Below are 19,663 nucleotides of genomic sequence, written 5' to 3'. Positions count from 1 at the left end.
ATCTCGCTCAAAGACAAGTTATGATGTACATATTCAAAATGCTGTACAGTGTCATCATATGAAAGTATTCTGAAATGGTTATACTATTAAATGTCGGAAGGTTGATGCATGTATCTGTTCTCCAATTTTCCATACAAGCATTCTAGTTACTATAATAATTTATGTTAATCATTAGGCTATATACTGTAAGTATCCTAAGTATATAAAACAACTTTTACCATGAAATTATTTACAGATTTAAAACAAAAACAAAAAAAAACACATTTCCAATGGCTCCTTTGGTCAGTCTGTATGCAGCTGGTTTGCACTAATAGTTGTCTTACTATCTTAGAGAGTAAAAAAATCATTCAAGTTAATAGCAAACAATGTAGGTTTTTTGGCCTTAAAAGATAGAGTAAACAATTCTAGACTAAGAATGATCAATTCCAGATTTCTGGCACTATAGACATTTCATTCCCTGAGATAGCTTTGGGTCACATCATTGTAAAATGCAATGTCATTATCAGAAAGTGTCAGAAAAACCTTTCCTATGGTGCGATGAGAATGCAGAGCAATTTATTGTGGTCTTGCTCAGAAAGTACACTAAGAAACACAGTAACATTATTGAAGTGTCCTTTAAAATTAACTGTTTTCTTTCACTGCCATTTGGTTGTCTGGAAAAAAAATTTCTAATCTGAATGGTTGAGTAGTAGGGAATGATTGGCAGGGTCACTTCAGCTGAGGTACTATCAAAAATGGATACAGATAGAGTTTACCATCCCCATTTTGAATTTTGCCTACTGCCAGTATAACTGATAGTATATTTTCTCTTTAGCTTCATGATACCATAACAAATAAATCTTCCAAGAGATTTACTCACACAGTTTCCCAGTAGTGTATCTTGTTTTCCATTGCTTGGTGTATGAACAATACTGAGCATATCATATGGATACCTGTAGTGCGGCAATGCTGCAACAAGAAGCTGTTGCTGGTAAATAAAACCTGGCTTTAATAGACTAGCACTGAAAGCAACATTCCCATTTTTCTTCTAGCTCCTCACAGTGTCCTCTAGATTGGGGAGAGACAGGCACCAGGTCAAACAGAACCAATTATTACCTCTGCCTATAATTCTTTCTAGCTGTTGAGCATCAGTTCCACTTATCCACTGAATTCTTCTTGAGGGCACAAAGCCCTTACTCCTGCTTCCCCATCCCACTCCAAGCGTGTTTGAGGTGGAATGCAAATTGTGTTCCTCTTCCTCAAATATCACTGGGGGAGATGACTTCAAGACCTCCCCCACCCAACCTGCCTGATGGCTGCTCTTTTCAGGGGCTGGGGAAAGAAGGAAGGGTTACTCCACCTGGTAATCAAGAGATCAAGCAGTGATAACACAATAAATGCCAACGCTTTCCATGGCATAAGAAAACTTTTTTTGCTCTTAGATTTTATGTCATGCACCAGACCAAGCAATAATTCACTACTGCCCTGCAAACCAGCTGGTACTTGTATAAAAAAAAAATCACGGTCTCTATTCCTTTGGTACTGATCTATCTATAACGAGGGCTCCAAGAACACTGTTCACATTTTCATTTTCCACTTCAGCCACTGTGATAGGATTTTATAACATTCCTATTAAAATCAGCTCACAACTTAAATAAAGAACACTGAGTTATTCTGGTGAAGCAGGGCATTTCTAGGGTAGGTTATTTTTTAAAGAAGCTGTCTAGATATCCTTCAGTCTCCCACCCACAACCATTATTTTGGCTTATGCCATCATTTAGCACACTAATTGTACTTTCTCCAATTGAATGAAAGTCTTCTCTTTCTGAAAGTTCTATGGAAACGGAGTATTCTTATGATCCCCATGCTAATAAATCCCCAACAGTCTGAACTTGGCAGCAGGAAAAGATTGCAAGTGATAGTTGGCTAGTTGTACAAAATATGCAGCAACCACTTGTTTTGGGATGAAGTAGTAGGTTTCAAAAAGCAGCTCATTGTTGGAAAAAGAGGAGTTGTGATTTGCTGCTGCAAAGGGTAACAGCAGACAGAGAAAGCCTTTACTTATCTTTAAAAAATGGCCTATGTAATTATATTACATTTCTGGAGAAAGGGGACCCTGTTTGATAATGGAACACAAGGCTAGATTACTCAGAACAGAACTGTTTTCACATACAATGCTAACACCTGGGTAATGGGGGCTTTCTGGTTCAGCCACCAGTGGTGGGTAATTGAGCAAATTAAGAGGCTCCACAAGCAGTTACCAACTTGGCATTCCTAGAAGAGGACATTTGAAAGAAAGAACAAAAAGCAGACTCCAGATGGATGGGCAATTGTGAGAATTAGCTCCATTTCCTTAAAGTGGGGTTGAACTGGCTCTCTAATGTGATGGAACAGCTAAAGAGAACTGAAAACAAAAGCAAGCTGCAAAATCTACAGAGGCCTATGATTACTATGGATATTAAGAAACCTTTTACTGGGGATCTGACATCACTCTTAGGTAAAGCTGTTCATGCCCATTTCGGTGAGAGAAAATGGGGAAGCACGACCTACTCTGTGTGATAACTACAAGCCCCAAGACCTAGGTTAACAGAAGTGGAAATGAGAACTCAGATTTTGTCTACACTAGCACTTTTGTCGGTAAAACTTTTATCAGTCGGGGTGACAAAGTTTCACTGACAAAAGCGCCACTGTGAACAGCACTATGCTGGCAGGAGACACTCTCCCACCGATATAGCTACTGCGCTGGTTAGAGGTGGTTTAATGATGCTGGCAGGAGAGCTCTCTCCTGTTGGAATAGAGGGGCTGCACAGGAGACCATACAGCAGCGCAGCTGCAGTAATACAGCTGTGCCCTGTAAGGTCTGTAGTGCAGACAAAGCCTTAGTGTCCCAACCTGACCTCTGGTTTCCAGCACAGGTACAAGATGTCACAGAAGACCTAAGGTACTTTACCAAGCCTGTATTTATTAAAGGGGAAGCCATTAACAAAACAAAAATCTTAAATCTTAATCATAATGTACATTTCATCTAAAAGATAGCTGAGAAGCCTACAGAGTAATTACACTTTACCTATGCTGCTTTAATTTTTCTTCACCTAATGGAAGTCCTGAACAGGTTAGTATTTTATAATGGAATGTTTCTACAAGGAAAAAGGGCAAGATAAATGCGATGCTATGAAATTAGCTCATAAATCAACACTAAAGTATGGTTCTAACAACCTTTTGCGGGGGGTGGGTGGGCGGGAGGCACGCAGAAAAAAAGAGACACTTCTCTCAACATTCTCTGCTCACCTCTGGTATAAGCCGGTCCAAGTGTTCAGCTCTGTTTTCATGAGAAGGGTGTGTGGAGAGCCATTCTGGTAATTTACGCTGCCCTTGAATGGTCTCTGCTAATTCCATCTGCTGCCAAAACACAGAGCTTGCTCTTACATCCACACAAGCCTAAAAGTAAAAAGGAACTATCACTGTACTGTAATTCTCAGAAACACATTTTAAATTAGAATTCTCCAAAGCTCCTTTGACTGCATCCTTCACATGAACATAAGAACATAAACATAAGAATGGCCATATTTGGTCACATCAATTGTCCATCTAGCTCAGTATCCTGTCTTCCAACAGTGGCAAATGCCAGATGCTTCAGAGGGAACGAACAGAACAGGTAATCATCAAGTGATCCATCCCCTGTGGTTCACTCCCAGCTTTTGGCAAACAGAGGCTAGGAACACTCAGAGGATAGGGTTGCATCCATGACCATCTTGGCTAATAGCCATTGATGGACCTATCCTCCATGAACTTATCCAGTTCTTTTTTTGAATCCTATTATAGTTTTGGCCTTCACACCATCCCCTGGCAATGAGTTTCCACAGGTTGACTATGTTGTGTGAAGAAATACTTCCTTTTGTTTGTTTTAAACCTGCTGCCTATTAATTTTATTGGGTGACCCCTGGTTCATGTTATGTGAATGAGTACATAACACTTCCTTATTCACTTAATCCAAACCAGTCAAGATTTTATTGACCTCTCTCAGTCATCTCTTTTCCAGGCTGAACAGTCTCAGTCTTTTTAATCTCTCCTCCTATAGAAGTTATTTTGTATGCCTATTCATTTTTGTTGCCTTTCTGTTGCCTTTTCCATTTCTACTTTGGTATATCTTTTTTGAGATAGGGTCACAAGAACTGCACATAGTATTCAAGATTCTATGGTACAACTGTGGTACATGGACTAGGACAAATATTAAAACTTTATTTTTTTTCCCCTTAAACTACTTCACTAGAGCCAGAAAATGGACAGGTGGGAATGTTAGTCAGCGAGCCAGATTCAACCCTGATATTAACTACAGAAGAAAAAAAAACAGTAACAGAAAAGATGAGAAGTCTTTCAGGACTGAAGACTGGCGCACTTCAAGGACACACTGGGCCCTGCACTTTATTCACACCTGTGTAACTCATTGACTTTGACAGAATTACTCCTAAATTACACAGAGTTGGTGAGAGGGGAGCCAGGCACAGAAATGGTTAATCAGAAAAAGTAGTTATTCTATATTTCACTTTGTTTTAATTTACCATAAAGGTAATAAAAGCTAATAATTGGAGATATACCAATCTCCTAGAACTGGACCCTGAAAGGTCATTGAGTCCAGCCCCCTGACTTCACTAGCAGGACCAATTTTTTTGCCCCAGATCCCTAAGTGGCCCCCTCAAGGATTGAACTCACAACCCTAGGTTTAACAGGCCAATGCTCAAACCACTGAGCTATCCCTCCCCCCATAAACAGGTCTGCACTCATAATACCTCAGAAGAACAAATTAATCACCCTCACAGATTTACACAAATCTACAGAGAGGTGGTCACTTTTTTCCCCTCAATATTTGTGAAAACAGCAACTACCAGAAAGCCCTTTAGAGAAAGTTCAGAGACTGGGGAGAATTTCTGCAGGAGAATGAAAGGAAGGTGTAATACCCAATTTTTTGGCCTTCTACACAGAGGGCCTTCTGCTATGCTAGTTCTAGTGCTCGTGACAATATAAATGACTTTGAAGTACAGGTAACCTGCCATATCAAACGTGACCATGCTAATTCATTTTTTTATTCCCCACCCCAGAAAAACAGCATCCAAAAGGTATGTCACTCATGAGGTGCAGAAGGATAAGATTCACCAACCAAAGAAGTAAAAAAACCAACAGTCACATCTTTCACAGCAATCTAGATGCCAGCCTGAATTGTTGATAAGGGCTGAAGTTTGCCTCACATTATGATTAGACCAATTTAAAATGCCTCAATAAGCAGAGCTATTGCTATATCAGTGGCATAATTTGTCATGTACTCTGAAATACAGCAAACAGCACAAGTGGCAGCAGAGTAAATTTTCATGCTTTAGAAAAAGATGCATGCCATGTACTATGGAAAATGAAGGGATTATTTTTCCTGTAAACTTGGGAATCATTTTTTTGTTTTTGTAATTACTTTATGAGAAACAGAAGTAAAAGAAGTGAAACGGCACTGTAAATGAAACAGGCAGCATGTGTGCACATGTGTAAGGTGGATAACAATTGTGTTAGTGAAAGGAATGCCATCTGGTTTAAGCACCTGACCTTGGGAATACTTTACATAGCAGTATGACAATAATGAACAAACTGTGGTAAACAGTTGCACTGCAGAAGGGATGGAAACAGAGTTACCAAAATACACTCCACAAAAAGTTGCAGCAAGGAAATGTATTATTTATATTGTGATATCACAATGCCTAGGAACTCCAATCACTATAAAAAGCCTGATGAAAAACCTTAAGTTTATGTGCAGTCATAGGTCTTAACACTTAACTCATTTGGGGCATACCCATACTATACTACCAGTTTGTTAAAGTGTCTTGGAGAGTAAATATAGATAGTTACTAGAAAATCATATCTGAATACAGTGTATGGAGCAATGGCCAAACAAAAGTGACAATTGTCTTACCTAGCTAAATATTTGTAGGAAAATTCAGTATTTAAGGTACAGTTGAACCCTGTTATGTCGCTGGCCTAGGGGTTTGCCAAAAAGTGTCGAGATAACCGATGATCGAGATAAACAAAAACCAATATGGCGGCAATACATTAACATGTGCTTGAAATTTTCTTTCATATGATGATGTGAATAAATAATGATGATGTACACATTTTTTTTTTTTTTTTTTTTTTTTTTACAGTTGCGTGTTTGATTTTTGATGTGATGGCGGCTGACCGGGCGGCTGGGGGCGGGGGGTGGGGGAGGGGGGGGGGGGGCGGGGGGGGGGGGGGGGGCGGGGGGGGTGCGGGGGGGGGGTGGGGGGGGCGGGGGGGGGGGGCGGGGGGGGGGGGGGGCGGGGGGGGGGGGCGGGGGGGGGGGCGGGGGGGGGCCGGCGGGGGCGGGGGGGGCCGCGGGGCCGGGCGGCGGGGGGCGGGGCGGGGGGCCCGCGCGGGCGGGCGGGGCGGGGGGCGGGGGGGGGGGGCGGCGGGGGCGGGGGGGGCGGGGGGGGGGGGGGGGGGGGGGGGGGGGGGGGGGGGGCGGGGTTCGGGGAGATATTAGAAACAAATTAGGAGAGAAGACGAAAAAGATGAGAGAAGAAGAAACCCAAGAGAGGGAGAAAAGTTCCACTTCGATTAACTTAATAAAAAGTTTCATTTTAACCGAGGTCGAGATAAATGGGTTCGACTGTATTTCCTATAGTAATACTGCAGGTACTTCGGCAATCTTATTTACTTCGGGGGGCGAGTGTCTCACTTTCTCCACCCAGAACCTTCAAAGCAGCCAAAGAATAGTGGATTGAGGTCATGGCAAGAATATGTATTGTGAAGGGCGACAGCAGGTGAGGTTTTTTTTGGGTGGGTGGTGCTTGTGAAGGTGTTGTTGAGATGCTAACTGGCAAATGGGAGGGGGATAGTTTCAGCTATTCCTGCCTCTTCCCCATTCCCATGCTGTTCTCTACTTCAGGGAAACACTGAGCACTGAATAGTTTTTAGAGGACCACCACCAACCATTGGGCAGCATAAAGATAATGCCAAAAAAGTGCTCTGGTCAAAATATGAGCTATGAGGGCAGAGGTACCAGGGGAGAGTGAGTCAGACAAGGTTTATTAAGTGAGGATAGAATGCTACGGTCATGAAGCCTGTTAATATTATTAGTGATTTATAGGTGGCTGTAGGAAAGTAAACAAACATGACTGTGCAGCCAGCAGACCCAGATAGTACAGTATGTGACCGTGTGTGGGATTCAGTATAGGGGTATTATCAGCATGAATTTGGGATGACCATATTTCTCGTGAGTATGGAAGCCATGAGTTAGTTGTAAAAGTCACTCAAAACTCATGACAATAAGACCTGTTTTGTTTGGGTCTCATATTTTACAACAGTATTTGTTTGATTTTCTCCACCCTGCTTATATGTACGTATGTATGTAACCAATCCTGCACCACTTCCCCCACCCCCATTCACTTCTGCCTCTTTTGTCTTTGAGATTGTAAGGCCTTTGGAACAGGGACCATTTTTTCCTATGTGTTTATACAGCACCTAGCAAATTTGGGGCTCATCCATACTATAAATATTTCCAAGTGTCTAAATGTAAAGATTTGACATAGTTAGTATATTTCTCTGTATTATCTAAAAAAAATCTATGTTTTTTCAGTAAATCACTATGCTGAAATCCTGTGAATATATGATCTCTTGTAACCTGCCATAAGTAAAAACTAGTAATATATACAGGTGGAAAATTAGGAACCTCATCTCCCCATATGGATATGGAGTGTTTGAGATATTGAACAGTAAATGTCAGTTATACAAGACCAAAGTCCTACACCACAGACTCTATATACTTGCATTTTCCTGCTATGCATTCATGTGAAAAACGGAACAGCTATGTATCTTTGGTTTTGTATGTTTTTTTTAAATAAACGTTTGCAATGAACTGCTCAAAGATTTGGAATATTAGTATTTTTGTTCAAGGTATATTAGTGGTCAGAACACAGGTGAGAGAGTCGAAGTACAAGGTAACAAGCTATTTAATTAAGGAATTATTCTCTGGAAACCATAATCACGTGTGATATTAGAAGTGCGTGGATGTGTGTACTAAGTGTAGCAGGGTGGACCCTGCTCCTGCCCGAAGGGGTTTAAAAAGTGGCCTGGCAGGGCTTGAGAAGACAGCCTTCAGGCTAGGCTGATTGGGGAAGTGGCTGCAGCTGGGGGCCACGCCCCAAATAGAGCAACAGGGCCTTATAAGAAGGCAGGGAAGCCAGAAGCCAGACAGTCTCTCTCTGGCTATAGAGAGAGATGGGCCTGGCTGCTTAAGACTGGATACCTGAGTGCAGCAGGGCTGGGGAAGGCTGGGGAGCTCCAGCCTAGAGAGTCCCAGGCTGCGGCCTAGCAGTGGGCCAAAGGTACTGGGGGTTGCAGGGGGCAACCTAGGGGTAGGCCAAGGCAGTAGGTCCAAACCCAACTTTGCCTGTGATGAGTAGGCTGATACTGCAGTCTGCCCCAGAGTGTGGGGCTAGACAATGACTGGCAGTAGCCAAATACTGAGGCAAGGTAGGGATAGAGGGTGGGGGTTCCCTGAGACAGAAAGGGAGACCCTGAGAGAAAGGGGTACTGCTAGGGGGCAGCACCCCATATAAAAGGGCACCGGGTCCAGGGAGGGACACGGGGACCTATGAACAGGTGGATCACCAGCCTGCAGAGGGTGCTCCAGGGCTGGACTGAGCCAAATTCGCAGAGCAACCAGCAGGAGGCGCCACAGGGGTGAGTCGACCCGTTTACATAAGTCTTCTAAGGTTAGTGTTAAAAGGAGATGTCCCTACGGCAGCAGAAGGATTAAGAGGGTGTGTGTCATTATTTGGTGTTCGTTTCTGGTATACCCACTACATGCTTCAAAGCAATGGGGTCTTTGCCCCAAAGAGCTAGATATCAATTACATTTTCCCTAAATATATGTCCGAGACATATGTCCTCACCGGTAACCTATTAAAACCACAAATAAAAGTGCAATTTCAACCACAGGAAATAAGAAACTCAGAATGAGAGAAGATTCAAAAAGGCCAAACTGCAAAAAGCAGAATTCTCTTACTATGATGTATTAGCACTAGATGGTGCTGTTCACATAGTTATCCAACTTAGCTTCAAAAACACTGTAATTGGATAGGTAAAGCTGAAAGGTCTTACTTAATTTGTTTAATTTATTAACTAAATCCTTCCAAGGATAAAAGGGTGAATTGGTAGAGAGATTATAAAATAAACTACGAGTACTTTACAAAGAGCATTAAAACCTCATGTTAAAAAGGAGCCACATCATTTAAATTCCACATAGAAGTATGAAACCCATCTCTTGCACGTATGAAACAGCTGATATATTAAAAGTGATTTATAAATAAACTGGTACCATTGAAACAACATGACTATGCTTATTTTAAATCTTGAAACCAAATTAAAAAAAACTGATCTGAATTTTAAGTTATAATGTATTATATACACCATAATTACTAGCTATCATATCTCTAGTGAAAACAATCAATCACAATACAGAAAAATTTAAAACCACTCTTGCTTATTTATAGTATCTACTCTGATAATGATATACTGAAACTCAAGTGCACTACAGATTAGTATAGGGGTTGGCAACCTTTCAGAAGTGGTGTGCCGAATCTTCATTTATTCACTCTAATTTAAGGTTTCGCGTGTCAGTAATACATTTTAACCTCTTTAGAAGGTCTCTTTCTATAAGTCTAGAATATATAACTAAACTATTGTTGTATGTAAAGTAAATAAGGTTTTTTAAATGTTTAAGCAGCTTAATTTAAAATTAAATTAAAATAAAGAGCCCCCTGGACCAGTGCCCAGGAACCGGGCAGTGTGAGTGCCACAGAAAATCAGCTCGCGTGCCGCCTTCAGCACGTGTGCCATAGGTTGCCTACCCCGGGATTAGTAAAACAATCTTCAATAACAGACAGAAGCTAAGTGAAATATATCCAAAGCCAAGAGACAGAGTTTGTAATCTATGTTGCCAGATATATTTCCATGTATATTACCTATGATAGGGAACTTCTTAGCTTTCACTTGTTTAAGAATAAGTTAGTAACACCCAGTTTTATGAACTCCACTGTTATACTTTTAGCAAAAAGGCCCTTTTGTTTCCCCGTTGACCAGTAAACTATTATGTTTTTCCCTTAACGTCATTAAACACCTATTTGACTAAAATTTGGGGTATTCCTAGATTGCGAAATTAAAGTTTACCTGTCCATGAATTGTCATTTGTAAATAACTTATTCCAATAATAAATTAAACAGAAGAACTATTTGGCTAGTAAGAACCAATTTTAGTTACCTTTGCAGCAAACTGAAGTCCAACTTTGTCAGCCTCAGCCTCCAGTGTCCTGTTATATGGCCTATCAAATATAAACTGGAAGAGAAACATGTCAAAGCCTTGATCATAATTCTTGTTTTCACCAATTTATGAAGTCATTAACATTTTATATTTTTTCTAACCTGCTCATAAGAAAAGCTGGATGGGGTTCATCATTATATTATATTAATTACCTATAAAAGCAGTTTTAATCCTTGTCTAGCACAGTATTCTCTTTCCATCAGAACTCAATCAATTTATTCAGGTGGGAAACTTACATATGCTTTTCTCAAGGAAAAGGAGTAAATGCACTTTTATCAGCTGATCTCAGAGCATTTTAAAGCAGTTTAAGGGACACCATCAATTCAACTAGTCGATTTTAGAAAGAGAAGTAAAGGCAGTTCAGGTACTAGCCAAGCTTGTGATGCCCCTCCCAACCACCCCATCAATTTTGTGGATTTACAATTACATTTGTCAGTTTAAAAAAGTGTTTTATCTCCCCTATGGCTGTGTGGAAGATTCACACAAACAGAGGAAACTGATTATTCATAAGCAAGAGACAAACTGTTATCGTATCTTTGATAGAATGTCATTTTAAGTTTTGCATGTACCCGTAGTGGGTAAAAATTTCAGGGAGAAGTGGGATTTTTAAATTGTCTGTCTTTAAGTCTCGTATGACATACCTGGGGTAAGTACATATGGTATGGTAAACAAGACAGTCAACAATATCCAACACAACCATAAACCATAAGAGATCACTGCTCCTTCATGATTACACTCCCAACACAGGGCGTAAATGCTCCTTGAGAAATCCAAGAGATGAAGATATTAATCTGGCCTGCTCCCACTCCATTAAACCTAGTGATGTAAATGACATTGCACAAAGACGCTGTTTTGCCAGGCAAAGATCCAATTATACAACCTCCAATCTTCTAGAATATGCGTCTTCTAAAGATTCACGTAGTCATGTGCTAGTAAAACAGGTTACAGTAAAGATTTACATGCCCTGTTGAAGCAGATCGCTGTTCTGCGTGAACTTTGCTCCTGTTCTATAGGCATTATGACATCACTCTCTGGGCTGAGTATCAATTGGGAAATTCCAGCTAGAGAGAGGGAGCATTACAGGTTTATGGCAGGGTTCTTTCAGCTCCTTCACTGGTTGAATAAGAGCTGGAAAGCATTTGGGATCAGGAAAGAAGTGTTCTAGAACAGTAACTGCCACAATGGAACAGCATCAAGGAAGCAGGCCCGGCAACTTGTACACCATGTGGAAACCTAGTCACTAGTTCTTTTATTGAAGCAGCATGGGTATTCCTGTTTTATTCAGCAACACTTGGTAAAATGAGCAAAGTAACTAAATTTTCCTGCATCTTTCCAGAGATGTAAACTGACAGGCATTTTTGGATTATTTTTAAGATGTCTGTATGTCTCCCTCCCTACCCTACCTCCCAGAAAGCTCTACAATAATAGGGTAAGGGTTAGACACATATGTTTATGTGTTTGTGTGAAGGCTTCTGGGAAACATAATACAAGGCAACCCAAGCTGATCCTCTCAGAGTAAATCAAAGCAAATTCCATGTTTTATAAGTAAGGAGAGAACAGTTCAATCCCAAAGCTGAAGCCTTTCTTACCAAGTCTAGATATTGCAATGACAGATAACACAGAAAACTTGAGACAAATATCTATAGGGAACATTTGCTTCCGTTTCATTGAACAGTTTCCCCAGGTAAAGAGAAGCACACATACTCATTAAGAGGACAGGAGATTCTTCTAGATGTGGTCCTTCATATCTCTCTGAATCACCATTAATAAAAGAGGGAGGATAATAAGCTAGATGGATCACCTGTGGGTGGCATGACACTCCCAGTTTCGATTCTGTGTCTGACAGATGGACAAGATGATCACTTGCAGCACTGACTTGAGTAAAGCTCTACAAACAGGCATTTTTTCATCTATTCATCATAGTCACTTATTATTTTTTGTTTTGGTGATTTTACTGCAATTTTTAGTCAGGGGCTTCTAGGTATCAAGGAGATTATCTCACAGATCAAAAAAAAAAGAAGATATAAAAGTCAGAGAGGTAATTTGATTATTCTTTACCTAAATGGGGGTGGGAGGGCTGAAAATTATCTTAATCACTTGCAGAAATTTTAATGAATTCAGGATGCTTGTTTTTCTAATGGCTGCTATATAGAACAAAGGAGATGCAAGGCAAGGGGCAATATAACACTACAAGGATCTGCACTAAAACTCTACTATCCCCGGAATGTTTCTGGATCTGTTATCACCAAGCAATGTGGTGTCCCCATTAGACTTAAAATACATCCCAGTACTGCCTTTCCAATTATGGTTGTACTCTGAAGAATTACTAAAAATGGCAACAGGGTATTCCAATGATTATATCAAAGTTTGCTTAATTTACAGGAGATGCTTTCTTAAAACCAGCCCTGCAAAATTGGTGGAAGTTCTATATACTTGCTATCTATACTTAAGAGGAAGGATTGAGGCCATAGGGATAGGAAAATAGAATAAGCAAGCTTGTTAAGAAAGACTTTCTTTTCTGCTTCTGCCTAATAAGCCTCGGCAGTAGCCATGTGAAGCAGCTAGGTGGATGGGCCTCAAGGCATTTAATAGGCTGCGGGTAGTCATCTGCCACTGACAAATTATTTGATTATCTGCTTTTTTTAAATGTATGGACATGTTGGAATGAAAGAGAAGATCTGCCAACTCTCCCTTCAAAACTACTTGAAGGACATTAGACAGAGTGACTGACATGGAGTTAGAGACACTGACAATGGTTGTCTGTGTTAAAGAAGAGGAAGTCCCATACACCTTAAAAATCTCAACACCTCAGTTAGCTCAGAAAATACAAACCATGTGTAGTGGGTTAGAGAACAGGGAGGGGAGGGAAGAGAGAAAAAGTGTTCTATTTGTGCATACTAATGTAGTCACATGGGGGATAAAACCCAGATTACCGTAAAATTTTCTGCTCTTTTGTGAGCAATTCCTTAAACTAAAGTCAATTAGAACAACTTCTGGTATAAAAGCAAACATCTGTGCTCATTTGCTGTATACAGAAAACAGAGGGAACAGAATAACCTGGAAGAATGAGTGGAACTTTTTTACAGTGATAGGTAAGCTGTAAGCTTTGTGGTAGAGATGTTCTTTTGTTCTGTTTGTACAACAACCAGCAGGTCCATAAACTGGGCTCCTAGGCGCTATGAGAATACAAATATTTATAGTAAGGAGGAGATGGTGTTCCTGGGGAAGTACGCAAGAGGAAGAACTCATAATGCAGCTTAAACTGGTCAGACAAGGTAGCTAAAACAACTCACACAAGGGGGGGGAATATTGCCATGGACAACAAGGGCGGTCCTGGTTGCTATTATCTAGAAAAACATAAGGCAGCAGACAGAGAAAAGCAGAGAGATGCACACTTGAGGGTGGGTGGGGGGGGAAAAAACTGCTCTGGTAAGTATGACAGCTAGACACTGAGTGGGAGGCAGAAGAATTTTGCAAGGACGTGGCTGAATCCAGAATGAAAGATTGTGCTTTTAACAAAACTTCGCTTTAACAAAAGCCTCTCTCCCTACTCAACTAGTTTTGAAATAGCCTTAGACTATGGAATAAAGTTTTGCAATTTACTTTTACCTCAGCTGTCTCTCTCCATATTCCATGCTGAATAAATTTTATTTTATTTAAGCCAAGAGTCAGAATTTGAAACTATCTGGGGTTATTGCTCAGGTAAGAGGTCCTTCAGTGGTAAGGTATACAAACAGTTTTGCAGTGCAAGCATAAACAACTGAATACATCTAATTTACGTTCTTGGTCAAAGGCACAATTCAGTCCCACAAGGTCATGTCACGATACCAGTTGCACTTACCCCAATATGTGAGAAAAGCTTTAAGAGCAAGAAGCAAGTTTGAGAGGTTGACAGGGAGTTCGGCCTCAGAAACCAAATAACAGGCTTTCATCAGAGCTCAGTCACAGTAACTCAACATTTCTCAAACTTTGGTCTTTAGATCATTTGCTGGCATTCAGTGCTGGCTTTTAAGATGCTTCTACTAACATCCAGCCTCTGTTATAATAATTTATGTTAAGTCTATAGCTCCCAGATTGATGGGTAGTTATCACAGCACAGACTGGTTATATTTGTTTTTGTTTTGAAGAACCATTGGGTAACAGGAGAAGAATCACAGGCAATACAAGAGTCTTTATTCCAAGGCTGATAAAAATGTTATGACATGCAAAATTCCCCCAAAAATGCCTTACATAAGAAGCAGCTGAATAACTGGGCAGATGCACACAATGAATTAGTTATCAGGAGGAATGTGGCACCAAGTTTTATTTTATTGATATTTACGTTGGAGGGACTACATACATTTCACTGGATTCTTTATAATGCGCTATTGGCTTTAAAACAGGACTTAGGTCGAGGCGGGCAAACTTTTTGGCCTGAGGGCAGCATTAGGTTTCGGAAATTGTATGGAGGGCCAGTTAGGGGAGGCTGTGCCTCCCCACTTCCTATCCAACCCTTCCTGCTTCTCATCCCCTGACGGCCGTCCCAGACTCCTGCCCCATTCAACCTCCCCGTTCCCTGATGGCCCCCCAGGATCCCAGCCCCATCCACCACTACTCGCTCCCTGTCCCCTGACCACCCCCAGAACCGTCACCCCATCCAACTCCTCCTCTTATTCCTGACGGCCCCCTGGAGATCCCTGCCCCCATTCAACCCGTGTTCCCTGACCCCTATCCACACCCCTACCCCCTGACCACCACCCCGAACTCCCCTGCCTTCTATCCAACCCCCCCTGCTTCCTGCCCCCTTACTGCGCTGCCTGGAGCACCGGTGGCCGCTGGCGCTACAGCCGCACCGCCTAGAGCACCAAAACAGGCAGCCGTGCCACCTGGCTAGAACCAGCCCATGCCACTGTGCAGCACAGAGCACCAGGTGAGGCCGCGGCTCTGCAGCTGCACTGCCCCAGGAGCTCGCCACCCTGCCGCCCAGAGCATTGCGCCGGTGGCAGAGTGAGCTGAGGCTGTGTGGGAGAGGGAATAGCGGGGGAGGGGCCGGGGGCTAGCCACCTGGGCCAGGAGCTCAGGGGCTGGGCAGGAGGGTCCCACAGGCCGGATGTAGCCCGCAGACCGTAGTTTGCCCACCTCTGACTTAGATCCTGAATTTTATTAAATTGTGGTAAACAGACTTCTAATTTAACAAAATATAATAATAATAATAATAAACAACATCTGTAAACAGTCATTTCACATAATTCTGACAAACTAAAGAAAACAGCTGTCAAATGCAGAAAAATAGTACCTTAAATGTCAATTATTTTGAAAAGGCAAACTAAGATTAAATGGGATATTGAACATCCCCAGGTTCTAATTCACAAGTGCTAATATGCTGTAGATTAGTTCTGTAGGCTGACCCTCTGCTACACAATTTGGAATTGGGCTCTTCCTAAGCTACAAACAGTAAATTCTTTACTAAATATTTGAAATATTACAAGGGTCAAGTCACAGTACAGCATCAGATGAAGCAGAAATATTAGAAATTATTTATAAAAATACAGCTCCCTCAAAAAACCCCAAATCCCTATTATACAGTTGACAGGTTTCAGAGTAGCAGCCGCATTAGTCTGTAGCAGCAAAAGGAATGAGGAGTACTTGTGGCACCTTAAAGACTAACAAATTTATTCTGCATGGACTCCTCCTGAAGGTCGAAACAGACTGGGCTTCTACATAGAGTGCTTCCACCGATGTGCATGGGCTGAAATTGTGGAAAAGCAGCATCACTTACCCCATAACCTCAGCCATGCAGAACACAATGCCATCCCCAGCCTCAGGAACAACTTTGACATCGTAATCAAAAAGGCTGACGAAGGAGGTGCTGTCATCATCATGAATAGGTTGGAATATGAACGAGAGGCTGCTAGGCAGCTCTCCAACACCACATTCTCCAGGCCTTTACCCTCTGATCCCACTGAGGGTTACCAAAAGAAACTACACCATCTGCTCAAGAAACTCCCTGAAAAAGGACAAGAACAAATCTGCAGACACACCCCTAGAACTCTGAATAGGAATATTCTATCTGCTTCCCATAAACCTGGAAATCCCGGACGCCCCATCGTCTCAGGCATTGGCACCCTGACAGCAGGATTGTCTGGCTATGTAGACTCTCTCATCAGACCCTACGCTACCAGCACTTCTAGCTATCTTCGAGACATCACTGACTTCCTGAGGAAACAACAATGTATTGCTGATCTTCCAGAAAACACCATCCTAGCCACTATGGATGTAGAAGCCCTCTACACCAACATTCCACACAAATATGCTCTACAAGCCATCAGGAACAGTATCCCCGATAATGTCACAGCAAACCTGGTGGCTGAACTTTGTGACTTTGACCTCACCCACAACTATTTCACATTTGGGGACAAACGTACACCTTCAAGTCAGCAGCACTGCTATGGGTACCCGCATGGCCCCACAGTACGCCAACATTTTTATGGCTGACTTAGAACAATGCTTCCTCAGCTCTTGTCCCCTAATGCCCCTACTCTACTTGTGCTACACTGATGACATCTTCGTCATCTGGACCCATGGAAAAGAAGCCCTTGAGGAATTCCACCATGATTTCAACAATTTCCATCCCACCATCAACCTCAGCCTGGACCAGTCCACACAAGAGATCCACTTCCTGGACACTACTGTGCTAATAAGCTATGGTCACATAAACACCACCCTATACCGTAACCCTACTGACCACTATATTTACCTACATGCCTCCAACTTTCATCCAGACCACACCACATGATCCCTTGTCTACAGCCAAGCTCTAAGGTACAACCGCATTTGCTCCAACCCCTCAGCAAGACAAATACCTACAAGATCTCTATCAAGCATTCTTACAAATACAATACCTACCTGCTGAAGTGAAGAAACAGATTGACAGAGCCAAAAGAGTACCCATAAGTCACCTACTACAGGATAGGCCCAACGAAGAAAGTAACAGAACATCACTAGCCATCACCTTCAGCCCCCAACTAAAACCTCTCCAGCACATCATCAAGGATCTACAACCTATCCTGAAGGACGATCCATCACTCTCACAGATCTTGGGAGACAGGCCAGTCCTCGCTTACAGACAGCCCCCCAATCTGAAGCAAATATTCCATCAGCAACCACACAACAAAAACACTAACCCAGGAACCTATCCTTGCAACAAAGCCCGTTGCCAACTCTGTCCACATATCTATTCAGGGGACACCATAGGACCTAATCACATCAGCCACACCATCAGAGGCTCATTCACCTGCACATCTACCAATGTGATATGTGCCAGCAATGCCCCTCTGCCACGTACATTGGCCAAACCGGACAGTCTACGCAAAAGAATAAATGGACACAAATCAGACATCAAGAATTATAATGTTAAAAAAACCAGTCGGAGAACACTTCATCCTCCCTGGTCACTAGATTACAGACCTCAAAATCAGAGTACTCCAACAAAAAAAAAACTTCAAAAACAGACTCCAATGAGAAACTGCAGAATTGGAATTAATTTGCAGACTGGACACCATTAAACTAGGCTTGAATAAAGACTCGGAGTGGAGGGGTCATTACACAAAGTAAAAACTATTTTCTCATGTTAATTTTTCCCCCCTACTGTTACTCACACCTTCTTGTCAACTGTTGGAAATGGGCCATCCTGATTATCACTACAAACGTTTTTTAAATCCTGCTGATAATAGCTCACCTTAATTGATTACTCTCGTTACAGTTGCTATGGTAACACCCATTTTTCATTCTCTCTCTTTTTTTATATATCTATCATCTATCTATCTTCCTACTGTATTTTCCACTGCATGCATCTGATGAAGTGGGATTTAGCCCATGAAAGCTTACGCTCAAATAAGTTTGTTAGTCTCTAAGGTGCCACAGGTACTCCTCGTTTTATACATTTATAACTCTTAGCTCTCCCCTCTTAGACACAGAGTTGGGTGGCACTGTAATACTCTAGTACTACATATGGAATGTTTTCCAAATGACTAAGAAATGACAACTTACCTGAATAATAGTAGAAAGTATATTCAGCTGCATTTATAGAAAAAGTGTCAGTGTGTGGCATACTGAACCAGGTGTTGAATAAATGAAGCAAGTACAACAATGCCACAGCCTCCACCTTACCTCCTGCAACTTGGTCTGGATCCAGTGGCCTACAACTGCCAGACTATCTCGAGGACAGACTGCCCAAATCATAGTGAGCAAGATAAGCGACAGGAAATCCAAGAAATGTACCAGACTGGCTTTCTCTGCCTGAAAACAAAAACAGTGAAGTTTTCAATCAATTACCCTTGGATCTTGCTTGCATGCATTATTTCTGAATTTAAGAGAGTTCTTTTCTATCTTAGGTACATATATGCCATCACAGGGTGGGATAACCCTTTAAGAAAAGTGGACTTCGCCTAGGCGAGATGTTTTAGGCCAGGTATCAGGTGATAGCCTGCAGACAACCTAGTCCTCAAATAAAAGACCCACAAGCAACACAGAGGAAGAGACTTGCTCAGAGCACATAGGCGTCTGCAGGAGACCCAGTGACAGAAAAAAGACTAAGAAACAGGCTCTCCATACCAGCCTAGCTGAAGAAAGAAAGTGTATGGGCAAGGACAGGATCCTTATGTGGAAGAGGCTTTAGAAGGAACCAGGCAGCCAGACTAGCTTTTTTGTTTTGATTTGTGTTGGACTATTTTGGCAACAAACACATCCCTGAAAAAATGGACTGAAATGCTTCTCCTGTCGGGAGCTTTACTTGACATACTGGCCAGTGAGTGGTCCACCAACTTATAGGCCTTGATCACTGTAATATGAGCACTTCTCAATCTAACATTAATCCACACAATACTTCTGTGAGGTAGGGCAGTGATATCCCTGTTTTACAAATGAGGACTAAGACACCGTGCGAGTAAGTGACTTCCCAAGTTCACACAAGGAATCTGTAGCAGGGAAGGGACTTGAATTCAGATCTACCAAGATGCAGGCTAGTTCCTTAAATCGCCAAGACCACTTTCCTCCCAAATTCCATCAATCTTGCCAATTTTAATCTTTAAATTCAATTCTGTTACAATGTAAAATTATTCCAATAGTTAGAGCTGTTGCTTCTCTCTCTCAAAAACTGCAGCTCTCATTTCTCTGTTCTCATCATAGGTGCAATGCTATCAAAAAGGGATAATTCAACATAACTTCTCCCTCCCAAGTAATAGCCCCAAGGCAATATTGCTATCCCTTGTTATATTTGTTCCCCAAATGCACTAATCACACTTGTGTAGCAACTTTCCACTAAATGAATT

The 19,663-nt window shown here is 41.8% G+C and overlaps 1 protein-coding gene across 4 annotated transcripts in view; it reads right to left on the bottom strand.

Moving 5' to 3' along the window:
- Window positions 1-19,663, bottom strand: part of OMA1 (OMA1 zinc metallopeptidase) — a 34,424-nt gene that overhangs the window by 8,059 nt on the left and 6,702 nt on the right. For all 4 annotated transcript variants that reach the window (XM_039485718.1, XM_039485714.1, XM_039485715.1 and 1 more), the window contains 3 exons: window positions 18,504-18,632; window positions 10,296-10,370; window positions 3,268-3,417 (listed from right to left, as the gene is read on the bottom strand). In XM_039485718.1, coding sequence (XP_039341652.1) covers window positions 3,268-3,417; window positions 10,296-10,370; window positions 18,504-18,632 — 354 coding nt within the window. The remainder of the gene's footprint in view (window positions 1-3,267; window positions 3,418-10,295; window positions 10,371-18,503; window positions 18,633-19,663) is intronic.

Source organism: Mauremys reevesii, linkage group 8, assembly GCF_016161935.1.
Source record: "Mauremys reevesii isolate NIE-2019 linkage group 8, ASM1616193v1, whole genome shotgun sequence".
In the NCBI taxonomy this organism is placed as follows: Eukaryota; Metazoa; Chordata; order Testudines; family Geoemydidae; genus Mauremys; species Mauremys reevesii.
This window is presented reverse-complemented; position numbering and strand designations above follow the sequence as displayed.